The sequence below is a fragment of the Harpia harpyja genome, chromosome 8, assembly GCF_026419915.1.
Source record: "Harpia harpyja isolate bHarHar1 chromosome 8, bHarHar1 primary haplotype, whole genome shotgun sequence".
NCBI classification, from domain to species: domain Eukaryota; kingdom Metazoa; phylum Chordata; class Aves; order Accipitriformes; family Accipitridae; genus Harpia; species Harpia harpyja.
In genome coordinates, this window is record NC_068947.1 from 17,224,795 (window position 1) to 17,247,211 (window position 22,417).

The following is a 22,417-nucleotide window of genomic DNA, read 5'->3' on the forward strand; positions in this document are numbered from 1 at the left end:
CTAAGGGGGAGATGCTTATTTTTCATTTTTATTTGGGGAGGAAAGAAAAGGTAATGAGGGGTTGAAATTGGCTTTACTTTTATCACAAATTCTTGTTACTTTTAGTTTAGTTAAGCAAATCCAAGAACTAGTATTTTCTAGTAATTTTTTTTTCATTTTTGTTTTAACTAAGAGTTATTGTTTCCCTCTGAGATTCTTGGGAAATGTGTTAGTTGGATTGTTTGAAAAGAAAATTTAATCCTGCATAACACTTTAACCAAGCAAGCAAGGAGAATTGAGAAAAACTGAAGAAGAAAGACTCATGTTTTTTGCAGAAAATTAATTAGTTTTGTATAGTGAACACTGCTGCAAAATTCACTGCTGTTACTGGAGCTAACCCTCTATTGCTGACGCATTTATAAATGTACTTGCAATGACAGTAGCACTGACAATACCCTGATTTACTATTCTGGTTCAGATCTTGATGTCCCTGTCTTTGTTGATGATATGTGTGTTAAATGAGTTATTTCAGTTGTTTTCTCCCTCTGTCTTTTGTTGTCCTTGGCACAGATCTCAAAGCGGTACTGTCAGAACAAACTGCTTGGACTGTCTGGATAGAACAAACAGCGTGCAGGCTTTCTTTGGCTTAGAGGTAGGAAAAACTGTGTCCAGATACACAGCTACTCCTGATGCTTCTGTAGCAATTAGGCTGCAAAAGTAGCATTACCTTCCCTATGAAAGATGAATGAAAACGTTTTATAGATGGTAGTTGGATTTATAGCATGATACTTTTCTTGTTCTGGGGCAACCAGATCTTAGTAGTTACAGAAGCAGTAGTTGTGTGTAAGTGTAAGTGAACAGTAGTCATGCAGCATTATGAAAAATGTTCATTCTTTTTTAGGTGTCAGTTTCTTATGTCTGTTAAAGTTCAGGCTTGCATTTCTAGGAGAAGTAGTAGTGTTGTAGTCCTTTACAAAACCACTTGCATTCACAGTTACTCTATTAGATGAACTTCTTCAGCATATAGGATTACTGTTCTTAGCATCTGCCAGTGCTGTGTGTTCATATTTTCACATCACTGTGCTGTGAATTCTTCATGGGACAATACCATGGCTGAGGCTTTGACCACACTCAAATTGAGTAGTTGGATATTAACCATGGGATTCAGTCCTCCTGCAGGGTAGTGCTTCAGCATATTGGCTCGCTATTGAAACAAAGGTTCTAGCCCAGGCTTATACAGTAGAGCTTGTACACATGAACCTGACAGGAACTGATGGAGTAAAATAGTGCTGATTGGGCTAAAAGAGTAGCTCTGAAAAACTTCGGACAGCTCCACTCATCTTAGTAAACTAAGTTTGACTCCTAAAGATAAAATACTTAGCGTGTTTAAAAATGAAAAATTATGGGTGCTGTGTAACATCAAATTAAGTAAAAGGATTATTCTTTTGTTTTCTGAATTTTATTTAATTGAAATGCTCTTAGTTTAGTGTCTATAGGAGGAATTTCTGTGAGAACTGCAAAATCTATTGGCTGTAGAACAAACATTTCTGATTGTGGAATATGTAGTGCTTTGCTGCTGTGTTTACCAAGTGAACACTGTTGCCAGTTCATTGGTGTTTTAGTCAAACGGAATACTGGACTGTTTACCCTCATGCAAATACTCTGAAAGTTTTTCTCTTAACAGTCAATGTCAGTACATACTGTAGGAGATACAACACAGTTTGAGAGATCTAATGCCTTTTTTCTCCATTGTTTCAGCTCTGCATGTACCATAGGGGGTCACACCTTTTAATTACTAAAATTAAGAAAAATAATTCTTATTCTTTTCTTTACTTCACTGTGTTGAAAAGAGTAGTGGCATGCTTTGAAAATCTCACAGCATTGTATTGCATTATGTAGTTTGTATATCTGTCCATCCTGTTTTGACTTTGCCATGGGAGAGACAAATGATTACCTCGAAGTTTTTCCTCATCCTAAATCTGTTTCCTGGAGTTTAACAGTTCGCTGTAGATAGAAATGCAAGCTTGAAGTAAGCAATTAGGTTATCTTAAATGAGCCATGAGAAACACTGCCTCTTGTATTTTGCTGGTAGTAAAATGTGGTTTTCTATGGCAGAAGAACAAATCTTTATACATTCTTAATGTGTATAGTACTTATATGGCAAACTTAGCTTTGCAGCTCTATTTTTTCTTTTCTTAACCTTTTAAGAACTGGATTAAATATTGTAATTTTTTTTTAGACCAGGTGTGCCAAATTTTTCCTCGGTGAGAGCTAAATTATGATTTCAGCTAAAATATGAGAGCTAAAGGTATAAAACTAATAAATAAGAAGGAAAATGGTAAACCCTCATGAGCTGCTTACTTAATTTTAGAATTCTATTTAAATGAGATACTTAATTCTTACATTTTTTAACATGATAGATACTTCATATAACAACTACTGAGCTCTGGATGGCCACCTAAAATTACAAGATGAAGCACCCAGTTTCTGAAGCTTCTTTTCTTGTTTATTTCTACTTAATTTTGTCTGCAAGTTTCCTTTTATTACTTTTGTTAATTCCTGTCCAACCTTCAGAATTTTACCTTTGTGTCATTTTATGTTCATCATTTTAGACTCCTTCTTGCTGTTGGACACCTCAAGGTTTTAAAGATTTTTAAAAACTCTTGAAAATAGGTTTTTTATTTAGTTTTAATTTTTTACATTTATTTTCAGTATTACGTTGATAGCCACAAACTTACTCGATTGTTTTTTAAATAATCATGATTCCACAAACCAGGATTTCAAACCAAGGTACCATGTCCCATTCTACATCCATAAGCATAATGCTACATTTAAGTAATGTATTTAATTGTAAAATAATACATTTATGTGTATTATATGTGCACAATTTAAACGCATTTAATGTAGACTGTGCATCATGGAAAATTAATTCAGGTATATTGATTGTAAGGGTAAAGATTGCAGTGTGTTACACATGAAAACAGAGTGAATGACAGAAGGTATTGGTATTTCACTGGTCACAGAGCTCTGTTGCTGCTGCATTTGATAATAGAGGTCAGTGTCTTTGGTATTGCACTTTTTGGGGAAGAACATTAATTACTCTAATTCTAAATTACGCAAGTAGAAAGACTTGAGAACCAAAAATAGCTTACCTTGTAACTAGTGAATTTTTAGTTGAAAATATTTACAAATCAACTACATAATTCTTTTCCTATATTACTGCCTATCTTTAAAAGAAAATTAAATGCTGATGCTAAAGTTACAGGTATGATGCAGTCTATCAAACGTGGCATAGTGTCAGTTTGTTCAGAATAATACATATAAACCAAAGATATTATTTTTTGTGCATATATGTTGAAAAAATATGATATACCTGTTAGTAAATACATTTAAAGATTTTTCTTTTGCAAATGTTGTCTTCAACTGTTGCAGATGCTAACAAAACAACTGGAGGTATTAGGATTAGCTGAGAAGCCTCAGCTGGTTACTCGCTTTCAGGAAGTTTTCCGATCCATGTGGTCTGTGAATGGTGATTCTGTCAGTAAAATTTATGCTGGAACTGGAGCCCTTGAAGGAAAAGCTAAGGTAAAGTACATTTTAATAAAAACTTTAGCAGTATTCAGTATGGGTGTTAAAAAATTCTGCCATGAATATAACAACTATAAGATTTTCTTTTTTAAAATGTGCTTTTGTTGTAATCCTAAAAAAACCAACCAAACAAAGTAAAAAAATTAACATAAAAAGGTTGGTTATGTTGATAACCAGATCTTGTTTCAGTACATCCTTTCTCAGCCATGCCCATGCTTCCCAGATAACATCATTCTGTAGGAAAGGATGAGGCTCAAAACTTTTATTTCTTTAGATCATAGTTCAGAAAAATGTATATTCAAATCAGCTTTAGTTTCTTTGAATATTTTCATTTTTCTCTTTGTACCTCTGCCTCCTATTGTTTCAATTTTATTCACTATATCTCCTTTCTTTTAAAATGTGTTTCACTGGTCATTGTTGTTCATGCTTTTAGTGTTTATTAACAGTGTTAAAATTAAACAGGTTGCAGCTGGGTGTTTTTTATTTGCATGTTCCTCCAGCTATTTGTTTTTAGTTTTGCAATTACAGAAAAAAACCCAAATATTGTTTCTACCTTGCTTTCTAATGTTGTGATAACAATTCCATACTACATGACAGTGTAATGCTCTGTTTCTCATCAACTTGTTTTGTCTTTGTTGATGGCTGAGTTATTCAGATATTCTAATGCTGTCTTTTATTTTTCTTCTAACAGTGTTGCTTTTTTTGTTTCCATAATTCTCTCTCTTATCAGGTGATACCTGTCAAGACAAACAAATGTTGAATCATAGCAATTTTCGCCCTTAATTCCTTCAAGAATTTCTTTTCATCCCGTTCTTTTTATTCAAGAATGTGCTGCTTCTCATTCCGTATTATATACTATGTACTCATAGTTGACTGTGTTGTTTTTCCATCACTTGTTCATTCAAACCATATCAGGGTCCTTCTCTGCACATGTACAAGGCATTGCAGTAAGCTACATAAAAAGAAAAATAGACTCATTGCTTATTCTACCCTTAATTGGTGCATACAAGACTTTATCTTTTGGGAATTGCTTGTATTTTAGTATAGAGTGGAATTTGGTTAAAGACGTTTAGTTTTATTTTCTTACAAAAATGTCACCCAGACCGTCAGGAAAGCTACAGTAAGTATTTTATGGGGTGTCTCCCCTTCTCCTGACTTTCTCATTCAACCTGACTTGTTTCTTTTCCTAAATTAATAGTTTTCTGCCATTCATTTGGCTGCTTAAATTTTTTACTTTGTAAAATGTGTTTACTGTATTTACACTTCCATTTTTAATGTTTAAAACACAGAGTACATTTACTCTGCTGTCTTTGTAATAACACAGGATCCCTGCCCTGGTACAACTGTTAATGAGTACCACATCTCATAAATCAAACACAGCGTCCCCGACAGAAGTCCATCTATTCAAAGCAGATCTTTAATACTTGCAAAGCCATACAATACTTGCAATAGTTTCAGTGAAACCTGACCAGTTCGCTACTCAGTATCTTCCTGAGTACTCTGATAATATGCTTTAAAATGTAGTTTTAAAGTTGTTAGTTGTGTTCTCATTTCTCAAATGAAAAGTTTGATGGTTGAAATTCTTCCATTTCTTGCTTGTCAGTTTGATTCTTCAAAGTCCAAGAGTACTTAGCAGTAAAAATATGGAAATCTAGGATAGGAGAAAAAATATTTTAACCTTAAATGCATTAATGTACATTTCTATACTGAAAAACAGTCCTTTTTAAAGTATTATAATACTCATTACATCTAACTCCTTACCTACTCTTTCTTTTGCTTTCTCTGGGTTCGTTTCAATTAATTGCCTGATATGTGAATGGTGAGTGTGTTTTTTGGATCATGTCATAAGTTATACGTTGTCTGACAGAAAGGGAGCAGTATCCTGTTAAAATCCTATTGCAATAGTATGCTCCCCAACACCTCATCCACATTGTCTTCCAAAAATCATGGTGCCAATTTATTGCTACTTATCCTTGACAAGAGAGTAGTTTCTTTCTTGTTGACTAGTACAATTCATAGAACTAAATGATGTTTTGTAGTTTTCTTAAGCTTTTGTCTTTTTTTCTTAAGCTTTTTTCTTTTTTTCTCATGCATTTAAGAGACCTTCATGAACAATGCAAGCTGTAAACTTGGAATATTTTTTATAATAATACATTGCCATGCAGCATCCCTGATGGATTATGGTCTATATTTCATATACATGCAATAGCATGTGTTTACATACACCTCACAGGCAAAATACACTTACGTGCATAAGACACAATAAACCATGTAATCAAGAAAATGTCTTCCTGCCTGTCATTGTCAGTGCTGTGTACACAGATTAACACTGCTGGTTTTTGAATCAAGTATGAGACTGCATGATATGTTGATTACATTATCCTCTAGGTGTCTGACCCACAGGGAATATCTGTAGTAGCAGTACATCTCTTGGAGATTCTTGTTTAGTTCAGGTAGTTGGGCACTGTTCTTTTGGAGCACTGTTCAGTCGTACCACTTGTGTGCAATGTGTGCAATGACAGTGTCTTCATATGTATGTATTAGTGTATATGTTCCTTCTGGGATACTGCATGAGATTTGCATGTTGTTTTAAAAAGTTAAGGGGTCTTAGTAAGTTGAAGCTATCTCTTTTTTTAACATGGATATTTCAGAATGTGAATTCTGAACTAATATGCTCGTATGTGCATATACATACATATTCATGTATCATGACATTTGGACTCAAGTGCTTGCTCACCTCTCACTATTTGGGGAAAAGCCAAAAATCCCATATCATGGTCTAAACAAGCCACTATATCAATTTAATTTTTGAAGATAAAGGGTTTAGGGAAAAAAAAACACCTATTCCCTTCCCTGCAATATTTTGTTTAATTTACATAATTTAAACTGGAATAATCTGGTTGTTAGATACACCTTGACGGTATTACTGTGTTGTTTAGCATTTGGGAGGGGGGAAGCACACATAGTACAGTAGACTCAGAAGACTTTATTTAACACTTAAAGAAGGAAATTGCCTTAGGTTTTAAAATCATTAATGCAGTTTACAAATATGTTACTGAATATTGCCAATGTTATTGTGAGCAGTGTCCTACATAAAATATTTTATACATGTTCCTCCCTAACAGGCTGGAAAGCTGAAGGATGGTGCTCGTTCTGTGACCAGAACGATTCAAAATAACTTTTTTGATAGCTCCAAGCAGGAGGCCATTGATGTTTTGTTATTGGGAAATACCCTAAATAGTGATTTAGCAGATAAAGCACGGGCTCTCTTAACCACCAGCAGTTTACGCGGTATGTGTCTTTCAGGATTTTAATATCTCTGATAACTATTTGGTGTAAGAAAGCTGTATGGAGTCTGTTTTCAAAGCAGTATTGGAAAGTATAAATGCTATTTTATGTTCTGTTGGCTTATTAAAAGATGAAAGTTTCTTCTGCTTTACTAATATTACCAAACTAACATGCTGCAGTAATTTTTTTGCTGTTTATATTTTATTGATGTCTGGTGGTGTAATAGGTAAATATCTGTGGACCAAATTTGTCAGAACTTTACTGTAGATGCGTGTTAGTTATATTCTGTTCAGTTCTTCAAATCCATTTATAGCAAGTGTTAATCATGACCATTACATGCTGAATTTGGGGAAAAAATCCTGATTTATTAAAATATTAGGGTTTTTTATTGTTTGCTAAATGTCTTCCATAATTTGATCTGTCATGTCAGTGAAGAAATTCTCACCATGGTGTTAAACTAGATAGAAAGCATTTATTCTTTTCTCAAGCTTAAGAATGCTGGTACTTATCTTCATTTTGGTATCTAAGGTACTGAGGAACAAAGAGGGGTTTGGTAGTGGAATAAAATTTAAGATAACAAGAGCTATCAGAAAATTCCTGATGAATGATTTTCCATCACAAAATGTTTTCTTGTGAGTAGAAGTCTTTCCCAGGAACATGTGCACCACAAAAGCTTGTCAGGCTGTGGGTGAAATTCTACATCAAAATCGGAGAGATTTCAATAAGAAACTCTGCTTAGGCAGAGTAGCCATGTGGGACTTGGGTGGTCTGGTTACAGGAAGGTGGTTCACCTAATCAAGATAGGGAGCTGAACCACAGCATCCTGCATCCCCAGAGGTGTAGCCTACATGGTCACCAGGACTACAGTCATGTCCCATCCTTCTGCAGGTCTGATGGGCAGGGAAATAGTAAGTGGGCCAGGCGTAGGGCTGTGTTTAGAGTACTTGGCTGGGATAATAAAAATAGAGGACATAATTCTTGGGCCAAGAAGGAACTTAAATTTGAGTCTTCTTTCCAAGATCCCAAGTAAGAGTGTCCTAAATGGTGGGTTGTTGCCATTTTTAGGGATTAATAACATTCTTAATTTTTCCTTTTCTTTTTTTGTCCCCTTTTTCCTGGGCACTTCTCAACCTAGAATGAGAAAAATGTGTCAAAGCTTCAGGGCAAATCTGTGGCACAAGAAAAAATTCTTGCCCAGTTGTAGTCTTCATCTTGTGGGTATTTATATATTTCCTATGTGGAGCCTGAAAGACTGTTTTCCTCTAATTTCTTTACCACAAGGTTTCATGTTACTGTAACTTTTCCTGTATCTGAAACCTGCTAAACCAGCCTCACCTCAAAACTATTTGAAAGTTGTTTTCTTCTCACTTTCTCTGTGAATGCAGGCTGTCCTTTCAATATTTGCAGCTCCTGTCAGCTGAGGAACATTAATCCCTCTTCACTGAACATAATGTCTTTGCATTGTCTGCTAGGTGGTGAATTAACTAGAGAGGTACTTCATCATACATAAATCCATTATTAATAAAGCAAGAAAAGAGAATTTGTTAATACTGTTGTGGAACTTTTTAGATTTTGCAGCATAAAAGATGTGCTTTAGCTGATGCAAATGGTTATGTGTAATAAATTGTGTATTGCAGCATGTTCTCTCACATATTGCTGGAAAATTTAAAAAAAATAATTACTTATTTGACTAATTTTTTTTCTTGTTTCCTTCTTACTGCATCCGTAGTTTCAGAGCAATCATTACAATCAGGTATAGTATAGTAAATTAAGCTGTAAATATCTGAGCAGCTATTGTTCTTCTCTGGCTTTTTTCTTGTGCCTGTTTGCATAATATTTGGTTGCGGGCTCACATTTTCCTAGTAGTGTTTGTATCTGGCATTCCTGTGCCCCAAAATCCCTTAATCCAAGAAAAACTCTTTAATACAAGAAAAGTGAAAATATAAGGGGTGAAAAATGTTGCAGTTTTGCTTGGGTGTGAGTTATGAAAAAAGGCAACCAATTCTTGGGGTTTTAGTTTTGCAAATGCTGTATTCTAGCTGTAGAGGATTTTGCTTTTTTATCTGGTTTGGGAGCTTTTATATTTTTGTTTTGTCTAAATGTTTTGTTTAGGATAAGAGGTAAAATTCTTCAGTACAATTTGTAACTTCATCTTATCTGCTGTTAGAAGGCTCTACCTGCCTGTGTTCTTGCATGAGAGGGACTGATTTTGTAGTATCTCCAAGCAAAGGTTAATGTTGTACTGGAATGATCTGAAATAACATGCTGACACTTGTGTTTTGTGGAGCAAAAGTACAGTCAAAACCACTGAGATATGGTTTCCTCTGCATGTGACACAAAATGAAAGTATTAGAGCATCTATTTAGGTAAAACTCTTGGTGAAGAGGCCTGAAGAAGGAACTTTATAGTTAGCTCCTAATCTTCTACTTCGAGACATTGCAGTAATATCTTGACCAATGTCTGTGATGTTGGGCTTAAAATATGAGAGGTTGGCTTTGGAGGATTCAACAATACTGTGAACATGAAGAAGTGATACATAATAATAAGAATGTGTAAGGATGAGCCAGATAGAGGAAAATGACCTGAAAGATCTCTTCAATTTAAGAAGCTTCTGAAAACTCTTAGTTATTACTGTTGTAAGTTAGCAACATAAGCAACATAATGCCTTTGAAGTTTGTTTTCAAAATTTTCTGATTCTTAGTGGAAATCCTCCTTTTTGTGGTAACTTAAGCTGTTTACATGAAGCTGCTCCATTTGGGGAGATGTGATATACACATATTCCATATTTTTAAGGGAGAGCTGCGAGTACTTGTCAGCCGTGCAACGCTTCATTATCTCCTTGTTCCCGGAAACTAGTATTTAAAATAAAATATTTCTAATGCTGTTATGTTCAGATTTGACCATGTGTTGAGAAAATTTAAATGGCCGTTTCTGAGCTATTGACTTAATAGGGTTCATTGTGCTACCTCTTGGAAGTAGGTTCAGTGAAACCAAATCAGGTGCTTAGTTTCTGGGTGAGAGGAAAAAAGTATGTTCTTAATACCTGGGAAGTCGAAGGGAGAGGAGGAGGGAAAGAAACAAGGAAGCTCTTAATAATTGTTCAGACAAGCCTTCTGTTTTAAAAGAATAGCAAAGCTGTGCACAGTATCCCCTGAACCTGTGCACTTGGGTAGTAGCTACTAGACCCAGGTATTGAAGATTGACAGGGGAGAATCCTCGGAAGAAAGCATGAGGATTTGTTGTTGGCTAGATTGTTGTTCAAATACATCTGAAGTGTTTAAAACCTTCCCCCCTCCGCCCCGTCCTTGGAAAACCACTTCAACCATAATCTGTATTTTTGAGTTTTAAATGTTTTTTCCCTTTACATTCATCTCAGCTTTGCTTTTTCTATTAGTGTTTTATTGTATCTACTTAACTCTTACTGAGTACTTAAATAATGAAATCTGAGTCACAGGTAATATACACCTGAAATTAACTGATTCACTGGCATTTTGTCAGTGTTAAAAACTGTTTATTGGAATAAACAGTCACATTGTCGTTTATGGCGTTACCATCTAGACTATATCAGCCTAGCTTATAACTCATGAAGAGTCATACATGTCAACTATTTTTTAACTTCCTGATGTAACATTTCACTGTGGGTTTCATCTAAATACAAATTGCATATATTGAAACGTATCTACAGTAATTTGGATGTTGTAGTAAAATAGTTCAATCGAGTTCAGTTGCACAGAATATCCCACCAAGAATTTTAAATTGATACTCCCTTTGTAGAACTGATTTCCAAACGTGTGCCTGCCTAGTATGAACAGCAGTTAAAGTATTTTTGCTGCAAAGTAACAGAAAATGTAATTGATGGGATCTTTAACATTGTAGAGTGAGACACGATTTTGTTGAAAAGATAAATAGCTAGAAATGTGTAGGAAAATAATGTATGCGGGAGGCTCAGGAGCTCTGAAAAACAATTGGCTCAGTATTTTGGAAAACATGAAAATTTCTTTTTTTTTTCTTTATTCTAATTTAGAAAAAGAGTCATTCTACAATTTAGAAAGCTTGTTAGTTTAAAGGTATGAATTTCATGTTTGTAATAAGCATGTTGTCAGTTTACTTCTAAAGTTAGATTCTATCCTGGTAAGATTTTTCACATTAGGCATTCATGACAACGTCAGGAGTTAAATAGGCAATAATTAAATTTTGCAGCTTTTCTTAAAAGCTGCTTGGTAGCAAATATGAACTATTTGGAGTAACTATTTAAAATTAAGCTGAAAATTGCTAGATTTGCAAAAGGAAAAGAAGGAACTGAAGTGGAGAGAATAAAAGTCCAAACCCTGCTCTTAAACTTGCTCAGAGTACTACGAAGGCTAATCTGTGCAGATCTTCAAAGCTGCCTGTGATGCTGTTTTGGGTTCCTTGGGTTCAGCTAATCCTTTGGATGATTTGGGTACTTGTATGTATCGTGGCTACAACATTTCTTGGATTGGTTTCTGTTCAGTGGTCAGGTGCTTGGGTAGTTTCTGTCCTTGACCCTCAAAGGCTTTTCGGGCATTTGGTGGACTTCTTGACTTGACTGTTACCTAGTGTGTAGATACATTCAGAAGTAGACTCAGTATTTTGCCCTCACCTGAAGGCATAAAGTATTCTGTTGGCTCCTTGCTGTTTTCTTGACTTCATTCACCTGGATTATGATAAGGAAAGCATGATCCCAAGCATGATCTGCTTGTAGTACCCCAAGGAGACACCGGTCAATTCATTGTCTTTTATATGTGATTGGCTCATATATGGATATATGATTGGTTCAGCAGTGAAAGAGTTCACAAACAACAAATGCAATATATTATTTTCTTCTATTGTTTCCAGTTTGTTTCAAAACCATGAAGGCTAGAGAATCCCTGATTTTTGTTTTAATTGGGTAGCCAAGATTCTGTAGCAAATGTAAAGGTGGTAAACTTAAAAAGAATAACTAAAAAGACAACAACAGCTCACTAATCATCCTATTTTGGGGATTTGAATGAAAATATTGTGCCCGGTAGATGACCATTTTGCAAGACAGCACACAGTGAAGGGAAGAATTCCATCTAGTAATGTTTATATGATTCTCACTGAGTCTTATAAACATAAGAGTATTCAAAATAGGTAAATTAATATCATTTAGGTAAAGTACAATGCAAACAATACTGTTTACACCTGATGCAATTTTCATTCCACTGAGATTAAAGAAAAAAAGGAGCGTAATTTTAAAAAATATTCAGATCTAGTTTTTTGTGTTAGGAAATATATCTGTATGAGTGTATTATGCAGCCGATTTGTAAAGAGACTTTTAAAATCTCTGTAACTCTAGTGTCTGACCATTGAATAATCTTTTTTGTTTTTTTGTTTCTCACAATGCCCTTTACAGATGGGTCATTACTCTCTGTCCCATCTGGCAGATAGAAACAAGGCGCAGAGAAAGGCTGGTGTGACAGAGAAATTAGTTTAATTGTTTCGAATCCTAGCCTACTTTCCTCACTAAAGCAGAATTCTAGGAATTCAATTGACCTAAAAAATAATTCAGATTTGTGGCTTAAATAGACATACTCTAATATGATAAAATAATGTATCTTATCTATTTTAGTAAAGGTAGTATATCAGTCATTTTTACACTTCTAGAAATTAACATATCTAAGTTGTTTTTGTAATGGAGTCTGAATTTCATAAATGTAATCCGTGAAAACGAGGTAGATATCTGTTGGCATGTATGAAAAATAATGGTTTCCATAGAGAATCACAGATAGGGTGAAAGAATGAGAGGTATTTATAAAACATTGAAATTATGTTTCTTTTATATATTATTTTTATATATATATTACTTTGAACAAATTACTACTGTCTTTCATTCAGTCAGTATCCTACCCAGATAAGTAATATGTCTGCAAATGTACTTTCCCTTGTGAAAAGCTGCATTCATCTTGCTTTCACAGTTTAACTTTCTATATGTCTGTGCATGGGTTTGTTGCCATTTTTTTAAGGGAAAGATCTCATTGCCAAGTTTTCTGAAGAAACATTCTATATAAAAATAATGTCTTTTCAAATGTTTTTGCAGCATCTGTAAAAGTGCTAAAGAGTATGTGTGAAAACTTTTATAAGTATGCAAAACCGAAAAAAATTAGAGTCTGTGTTGGGACGTGGAACGTCAACGGGGGGAAGCAGTTTCGAAGTATTGCCTTTAGAAATCAGACCCTCACTGACTGGCTTCTAGATGCACCAAAGTTAGCTGGTATTCATGAATTCCAAGGTAGGATTTGTATTCCGTCAATTTTTTCTTGAAAACTCTTGAGTTTCATAATCAGATCATAATCATTAAAATAGATATATGAGGTCTTGGTTCTTAAATTAATTATAAACAACAAACAGCTTTTTTAATATTTAAATGCAGATCGCAAAAGCAAGCCTGTAGACATATTTGCCATTGGATTTGAAGAAATGGTGGAGTTAAATGCAGGAAACATTGTGAATGCCAGGTAGGTGGTACAATCTATACAGCACTGGTTTAGTTGATAATCACATTTTTTGAGTAAAATGTTATTTAAAAAATTTTTTTTTTCCTGTTTTGTAATGGTTGGGATTAGCCTGAATTAATTTTTGACTGTATCCCACTTCTCTGCCAGTTTCTGTGCCAGGGTTGCAGACTTCATCTCAGCTTTCCCTAGCAAAGCTGTGATCATTTAGATCATGTATAATGTAATCTCAAGGATCCAAACAGTCAGTACTTGACCATATTTTGGATCGCACCTTCAGCAGCCCCTCAACTTTTCCCTTCATTTAACACTTTGAAGGAATTTACCTCCAATGCTCATAGTGTTTTGCAGTCTCTGTGCCTTTCTACTGCTGGGAACAGTGAGTCCTGTGAAATTCCTTCCAAAAGCATGTATTGTTGGTATGCCTTTATATAGTGTCTTGCGTCAGGTTTTGATCTGTATAAAGAAAGGCTTCCTTCCATACTGTTAGTTTTCGCTGGCATTCCATGTATTACATGTATATATTACCATGGAGTTCGGATTTTTCACCCCTAGCGGAGCAGGTTATGAAGATATATTTTTACCAGTGGAGGGTGATACAGTGATGAAGTCTTTATCTGTAGTCCTAAGATCATATTCACTTTGTCCATTGTTTTGTCTGCCTGTTTTGCATGTTTTCTGGTGTTTAGCAAGCTTTAACTCATTGGAAGAAGTGTCTAAAGCCTAATAACGCTGTTTACCCTTTGCACAGGCTTTTGTCCTGAGGACAAAGTGGCAGTTTGTCATCCCCTAATTTCACACTATGTCTAGTTAATGCTGTTTCCAGGTCTGATATTTTTCATTTATATCCAGTGCTAGCTCTGAAAACCATAGTCTATTAGGTCTCCAAGGAAGTTTCTTCTTGATCTAAGACCATGGACATCTTTGTTTTCCAATATTGACTGAGCTCTAGGCGAAGAAGTAAGTCCCTAGAAAAATTCTTAGGTTTTGCTCCTCTAGTCTAGCCTCGGAAATACAGGAAAGATAGCCCTGGCTCCTAACACTGTCTGTGGTGTTGAGAAAAGTGAGGCAGCATTTTATGAGGCTGAATTTGAAATGATGATGTCATGACAGTGTATAGCCTGTGTCTCTGCTAGGAGGCATTTGAGCACCATTCATAACTTGGCTTTGGCTTACTACCCCAAGGTTTAGTTAACATTATTGTATGAAGTTTATTCACCTAGATCAACAGTTTAGATACCTGCTTAATTTGATTTATTTTAAAACTGGCATTTTTAATCTCACTGCTAGCACAACCAATCAGAAGCTCTGGGCTGCTGAACTGCAGAAGACTATATCAAGAGATTACAAGTATGTGCTGCTGGCTTCTGAGCAGTTGGTGGGTGTCTGCCTTTTTGTGTTCATCAGGCCCCAGCATGCTCCTTTTATCAGGTCAGTGAACACACAGCTGTGCCCAAGTTGGGTTGGGTCACCTTCACTTTGCTTTGTATTGCAAGCTAACATACAAGTGTACTAAGAAGCATACGGGGCTCTAAAAGAGCTGTTCCATCTTCTGGGGTACTAGTTGCTTAAATTCTTTTATCTTAGTTTTTAAATGCCTCATCTGTTGCCAAGAAAGCTTGAAAAGCTGAAGGGTTATATTGTTACCTGCTCAATAGCTGTTGGCACTTTTTAAAAATAGCCCAGTGGCCTTACTGCTGAAAGAACAATGTGAAAATGTTCTCTTATCAACATAATGTCATACTCAGACATACTTAAAGCTATTAACTTCTGTGCCATTGTATTTGAAGGTTTAATAGATGTTTAACTCTTTTAGGGATGTTGCTGTTGATACTGTAAAGACTGGCATGGGAGGAGCCACTGGAAATAAAGGTGCAGTAGCAATTCGGATGTTGTTTCATACATCCAGTCTTTGCTTTGTCTGCAGTCATTTTGCTGCAGGGCAATCACAAGTTAAAGAGAGAAATGAAGACTTCGTAGAAATAGCTCGCAAGCTCAGTTTTCCAATGGTAAGCAACAGTGTTCAAATTCCATAACGAATGAGAAGTTAAACCCTTTGAGCTCCAGCAGTGTCATCCAAAAGCTCTATTTATTTTTTTTCCCTTCCCCAGATTCCTGTGGAAATCAAATTTCCTTGGGTTAGAGGTCTCAGTTCCCACAATTTTTATTAGAATAGATGACTGCAGAAAGAATAGACCTTTTCAGTGCAATGACTGATAGAGATGATGAAGCATGAATTCACTTGCATTAGGCATCAAGGATTTAGCCTAAGAAAGAGACTTTATAGATTCCTGACATGTAGTAGAACTTTTGTAGGCACCGGAGTTAATCAATTATGAGAAAAAAATTCATGGGAAACAGCAGAATTTTCGGTACACAAGAATGATTTTTGCTAACTCATTTTAACTTCTTGTTTACTCATTTTTGTCTGGTTGGATTTTACAGTTCTGTACCATATTCTCATAAAGGATTATCAAACACCAAGTAAATACTTAATAATTTTATCAGTGCAACAAAATGCTTCCTCGAGACTTAGAGCTGTTTTAAATTTTGTAGTCAAACTGTCCTTTGTTAGTTTCTATGGCATTGTGCAGGAGTCTGACATCTTATTTTACAGGGTTTTTTGATTTCTAAATTTGTCCGCATGGTCATGTTTCAGTTTTTCTTGAAAGTACTGTATTCTTATGGTCCCCAGAAAGAGTCTCCTAAATGCTGCTGTTTTAATCTGCCAGTGTATCTGTTTTGATGTACTTAAGGGCAATGGAAAAATCAAAACAAAGAGGGAAGTAAAAGTTCTCGCTTTAAATCCTAGGTTTTGTTTAAACTAACAGAGTTAGTTGGCTCTCCCTAGCCATGAAAATTGTTTGTAACTGAAGAGTCTTCAATTAAATCTGAATAAGAAAGCCCTCGATTTGTAGTTTGTCAGGATATCGTGCCACAAGATCCCAGGGTAGTGTTTTCTTCTCCTTTGTAACCTCTTTGTGACACAGGTAGCAGTCATCATCTTAGAGCAGACTTCTAAAACGGGAGTAGAAAGATGAAGAATTTTAGAATCCAATTCAGATGATTCATGTTTCTTTAGAAATGCAAACTACATAAGAAATGTTACTTCTTCTTTCATATTCTATATGTGTGAAAACCATACAGTTGGCTATGTTGTTCTAACTATATGAACACTAAATACTAGCATGTATTTCAGTTGTGGTCATCAGCTAGAAATGATGCATATTTTAGAGATAAAAACTGAACTTCTACATCTGGAAGTAGTAAATTTGTCACTTGGTTGTTTGTAACTTCATTGTGTGCTTCTGTTTTACAGGGAAGGATGCTCTTTTCCCATGACTATATCTTTTGGTGTGGTGACTTTAATTATCGAATAGATATTCCAAATGAGGAGGTTAAGGACCTAATACGACAACAGAACTGGGATCCCCTTATAGCAGGAGACCAACTTATCAATCAGAAAAATTCTGGACAGGTATCTTAAAAATATTACCACACTTAAGAATACTTTATTTTTCTTTTTGGCTTTAGCAATTTTCTGTGGTGCTTCTGTAAATCTATATCCTCAGCATGTTTTACTTGCCACTTTTGTCCAGGTAGTGGTATGGAAGGGTGGGACATAGCAACCTTTAGTAACTTTTTCGTAGTAACTGACCTGAAGAGGCAGTGATACAAATACAGTGACTAGCTGCAGGAGTGAGGTTTTTCTTTCTCTTCTGAAAAGAAAAGGTAACTCTATCATCTTTTTAGAACTTTGTGTTGGGGTTTACCAATTATAATATTTTTCTTTTTATCAGTGCAACTATTTAAAAAATATTTATAGAAGTTCTTTTGGTAACGTTACTGTTTACTTTAAATTGCTGCAGGTCTAACGCTGTTACTGTCATTCTGTTGGAAAATGGAATAGTCCAAACAGTAGCCTTTTTACTTACAAAGAAAAAGAGCATGGAATAATAAAGTCTGACAAAGCTTCAGATTTTAGATTTTTAGGGTTTCTTGGGAGGCAGCACGTAGCAATTAAAGGAATATTGGTAATGAATCAAATTTTGTGTGAAAGTGTGTATTCTTCCTTTCCAGCTTTATGTGGGAGTGCTGTAGATGGTAAAATGAGAGACAATCCTCTGTTGTTAGTTTTGTCTGCTTGCCAGCACTTTGATCATAAGCAGTGTTTTTTCTGAATTAGAGTTCTCTTCCATTTGTACTGGTGTCTTGTGCACCAGAACAGGAGGAAAAACACTTGATAATTTTTAATTTGTTTTTTTATATAGCCCAGTTCCTAGAGAGAGAGAGAGGTGTACATTCAAATGGGCAGACAGCGTGATTGTCTGTTAATTCGACCAAAACAAGAGAGGTGTAGAGGTCTTGGGAACACTTACAGCAGTTATAAAGCTGGAAAGATCTATGGAAACTACTGGAATATGAAAAAGACTCAAAATAGTCTCTTGACTGGGGAGAAGAAGGTGTAGTATTGCACTGGTGGGGTAATACTCCATTATTTGGAAGTGGCTGGCTGGGCAGCAGGGGCTATCAGCTGGCTAGTGAGGGTAGCTTCACGGTTGTTGCGTGTAGCTGTTAACAGGTGTATCTGCTGTCCAGTAAAGGTGTTTACATAGCAACTTTCTTTGTAAAAGCAGGTTAATAAATAAAACAAAGAATAAGACAAAGAATAAGACAAAGAAATTAATAAATTGTCTCAGAAGTTGTGGATCTTCTGACATTCTGACATTGATCATCTGACACTGATTTTTAAATTGACTGGATTTCAATTTATATTTCCAAGGAAAGCAGGCTAGCCTGTCATTTGATGCAGACTTGACTATTAGACCTAAGTTAGAGTTATATTTTACAGATTTCTGATGTGAAGGTAAAACTGCCCATATAAGATTAAACTCAGGACTGGAGCTGGTTAAGTTAACTAAAGGGTTTTAGCTTATGACTAGTTTAAACACTTAAGGAGTTAGCAAATCTCCCGGCCTTCTAGGGTCTTCTGGCTGTATGTGTTTATGTTGCAAAGTACCTAAGGGATTTTTTGATTCCTTTCAATTGGCTCTGTATCTCTAAATACCGTACATACTCTTGGCAGATAATTTCACATAATATCTATCTCTTTTTATTCCGTTTTCTATTTGCTTGAGAAGAAATGGTGATATTATCTCTCTAATCTTTCAGTTCATATTGAATGTATTGAGGACTCTTTTTTTTTTTCTTTTTTTTTTTTTTCCTTCACCCCCCCATAACTCCTATTTATTGGTGGGGCATCTTGTGTCAATTTGGGGGAAATGCTTTGCATGTTCAGATCGGTACATAAAATATAAACCTTAATTCCCAACTTCTGCTGACACATGAGCATCTAATCAACTAATTGCAGTACTGTGGACAGCATCTGTGTTCTTGATGACCTCAAGTTCTGAACGACATTGGAGGAACAGTAAGTTGCTCGTGAGCCTGGGTTTAAAGATGCAAATGTTGGCATAGTTCTGTTTAATGATGATCTGTCTGGGTCACTATTTAGTCTTAGTGGCAAATGTAGAATGTTTTCAGCAGATAAAATTTGGAGAAGGATTCATATTATCAAATGACTTTTTTTTTGCTTTTTTTTATTGAGATGTGTATACAGGTTTTCACTGTTAGAAAAGAGAATTCTGATTAGTTTCAAGCTGTTTCCCATCTGTTTGTGTCTTCTAGCATGACACATAACTGCTTTGTTTCTTACAGATTTTTAGGGGATTTTTGGAAGGGAAAATAAATTTTGCTCCTACATACAAATATGATCTGTTTTCTGATGACTATGACACCAGTGAAAAATGTCGCACACCGGCATGGACAGATCGTATTCTTTGGAGAAGAAGAAAATGGCCTTTTGACCGATCAGGTTTGGGTGCTTCCTTAAATTGTTTAAAATATTGTTTAAAATGGCTTATAGAATCCATTTTGTGACATTCACAGTGCCAGTGATTTTGAGCGTCTGTCCCTGACTTTGTATGAGACACAAAGCTTATAATAGCATCTGCAATAAATACAGTGACACTGAACAGGATCAAGAATCAGATATCAGTTACTGATATTTTGGTAGTTCAAAAATAACTTCTGGTTTTTTCTGTAAAACACTTGGTTGTTGTTTACTTTCTTTTTTCTCTTTTTACAAATAGCTTATTTTTTAAAGCATATTCTTGTAATCATGGTGTTTTTCCTCTTTTGTTTTTACTAATACTGAATGTAGCTGAAGACCTGGATCTTCTGAATGCTAGTTTTCACGATGACAGTAATGTCCCTTATACATGGAATCCTGGTACTTTGTTGCACTACGGAAGAGCAGAGCTGAAAACATCTGATCATAGGTTTCAGTTTTATTTTATATATTACTTCCTAATCATTGAAGTTTTTTATTGTTACATATTTTGTTGCTCAGATACTCTGCTTACAGGTTTTTCTTTTGTATTTTTTTTCTAAGGCCTGTGGTTGCATTGATTGACATTGACATATTCGAAATTGAAGCAGAAGAGAGACAAAAAGTTTATAAGGAGGTGATCGCAATGCAAGGACCACCTGATGGTACTGTAATGGTCTCCATCAGAAGTTCTTCAGCAGAAGAAAACTATTTTGATGATAACTTGATTGATGATCTTCTTCAAAAATTTGCAAGCTATGGTGAAGTTATACTTATAAGGTTAAAAAGACTTTTTACTTTTAATCTCTATTCCTCTTCATTGTTCCCACCTATTTCCTGAATAATGTTACCTTCTTAGTGGGCATTTCAGTTATGATCTGCTTCGTTTTTAACATTTAGATTTCACTTTTAATGTCTTTACAGTTGAAAATCAGTTTTACATACCTGTATGTGTCTCAGTTTTCAGACTTCATTTTCCCAGATACTCTTTATTTTTGAGATAGAGTATCATACTGACTTTGTCAGAAATCCATCAGAGTTAAAATTTGTCATTTATGTAATTTTATACAAATTTTGTATTCTAAAATTAGGTTAGTAGTTTTAAATGAACTGAAGATGAGAGGATCCCTGTGGATGTTGCATTTTCACTAAGCTATTTATTGAACTATAAGTGTTGTGGTATTTTGCTTGGGGGTTTTGGGGGGTTGTTTTGTTTTGTTTGGTTTTCTTTTCAGAAGACTAAGAGCATAGTCCCAAGTTCATAGTGTGATGTAATGTGGAACACCTAATACAAATATCTAACCTGTAGCCACACAATTACTATTGAACATGTAACTGTAGTCACATAATTTTTAAGAGGACAGTGCTTCCACTGCGTGATACTTACCTAGTTCTCTTTTGCTTTGTTTTTCTGTTGCAAGTATACATGCAGTTAAAACTTATTAGCCAATTGTATATATTTTAAGGAACCTAAAAAACCAATTCTTCTCCACCATGTAAAACATTGAAAAACCTTTAAGATAAGAGCCTTCAAAAGTTAGTAGGTAGGATAAAGTATTTTAATTATTGTTTCCAATGGACTTTGCAGGTTTGTGGAAGACAAGATGTGGGTAACGTTTTTGGAAGGAAGCTCTGCTTTGAATGTTATGAATTTGAATGGTACTGAGGTAATGTAAAAATTACTGAACTTTTGTATAGCAAGATAAAATCCAAATTTTTAAAGAATACTTGGGTGGGTTGGGTGTTTTGTTTGTTTGTATGTTTTTAATTCTTAAAAGTTTTTCATATTCCATACTAGACTGTTGCATCTAATTTTTTTTTTTTTTGACTTTTGATAGCCGTGTAGCATTATGTTGAGTTTCAAAAGCCAGCAGAGAGAACTACCAAACTTAATTTATTTTTAGGAGGAGGACTGTTAGAGAAATGAAGATCCCATATTGAGGGGCATCTTCATCAAATGAGCGATTTTTAATATTTTTTTTTAATGATTTAAAAAGCAGAGTTTTTAAACTGGTTCATAATACAAACTCAAGGTATCATATTTACAGCCTGCAATTATTCAAAATTCAGTACTCCTGTACTGCAATCACTTTAAAATGTCAGAATTCCAGCTCTCATTGATTTCTGTAGGGCCAGTATTTAATCTTTGTAAAAATTTTAATTTTCGTGTTCAAATTTTTACTGATCTATGTTCCTGTTAAGACTTAGATCCTGTAATGTGATGTTTGCAGGTGGATCCTTTCATCTGCTGAGAGCTTCACTAACAGTCTGTGCAGTTTAGGGGCTCAGTGTCATGTGTCAGTTTGCAGAATGAAGGCCTGCTGTTTTATCAGTCTCTAAAATTTACTTTATTCATACAGTTTATAAGCAAGTCTGTTTTTTTCAGAGTAGTGTTTCTGTCAGAATAAAGAAACCAGAAGCTTTCCTATTAACTGAAAAGGAAAATCTTATGAGACAAGTTGTTAGTTTTTCTTTAGAAAAATATTAAGTAGTTGTAATTAACAGCTTAAACTACATAAATGTACTTAATTACCAAAATGAAGTGAAAAGCATAATTATTTTTGTGATGTGTCACTGTCATTGTTTAGTCCCAGAAATTCTGATAACTTTATTTGTGATATTTTCAGTAATTTTTTTTTTCTTTTTTCTTTTTAAATCTAGAATGCTGAATTTTAATGTACCTACTCCTAACAATTTCTGTTTTGTGCATACCTTTTTGGCAATTCAGCTACTAGGAAGGATTATAAATATAAGCTTGAAAAATCCAGATTGGATCAGAAGTTTGGAAGATGAAATGAATCTAGAGAAGATTAATATTGGGCTGCCTTCATCGACAAGCTCCACTTTGCTTTGTGAAGATGCTGAGGTTACTGCAGACTATGATATGGAAGGTTTGTTGAAATAAAGTATTCCTCATTTTGAAATGCTTACAGTCCTAAATAATGTGGTTAATTTAATGCACATATCAGTACTTTAATTTAACAAGTTATGCCCATCTAGAACAGATAAATTAGAAATCCCATTATTTCCAACAGTGTCTTGACAACTTGTTGAGCAGTGTCAGTTTCTATTGTATCTCTAGGTTTCACTAATTTGCTGACATTCTCTTTATTCTTCTCACTTTGTCCTGTGACCTACCCTCTGAAGGTCACTTAACTCAGGCAACTTTTAATGTTCA

General features: G+C 34.9%; 1 protein-coding gene across 15 annotated transcripts in view; it reads left to right on the forward strand.

Annotated features, from left to right (window-relative positions):
- SYNJ1 (synaptojanin 1) overlaps positions 1-22,417 on the forward strand; it is a 68,395-nt gene that overhangs the window by 22,851 nt on the left and 23,127 nt on the right. For 10 of the 15 annotated variants that reach the window (XM_052793783.1, XM_052793785.1, XM_052793784.1 and 7 more), the window contains exons 10-23: positions 550-631; positions 3,412-3,564; positions 6,693-6,858; positions 8,585-8,608; positions 12,935-13,126; positions 13,268-13,352; positions 14,640-14,780; positions 15,166-15,358; positions 16,669-16,827; positions 19,068-19,224; positions 19,573-19,690; positions 19,804-20,019; positions 20,828-20,906; positions 21,968-22,130. In XM_052793783.1, the coding sequence (XP_052649743.1) occupies positions 550-631; positions 3,412-3,564; positions 6,693-6,858; positions 8,585-8,608; positions 12,935-13,126; positions 13,268-13,352; positions 14,640-14,780; positions 15,166-15,358; positions 16,669-16,827; positions 19,068-19,224; positions 19,573-19,690; positions 19,804-20,019; positions 20,828-20,906; positions 21,968-22,130 (1,928 nt within the window). The remainder of the gene's footprint in view (positions 1-549; positions 632-3,411; positions 3,565-6,692; positions 6,859-8,584; positions 8,609-12,934; positions 13,127-13,267; positions 13,353-14,639; positions 14,781-15,165; positions 15,359-16,668; positions 16,828-19,067; positions 19,225-19,572; positions 19,691-19,803; positions 20,020-20,827; positions 20,907-21,967; positions 22,131-22,417) is intronic. The other 5 variants (XM_052793794.1, XM_052793796.1, XM_052793797.1 and 2 more) reach the window with 2 other exon arrangements.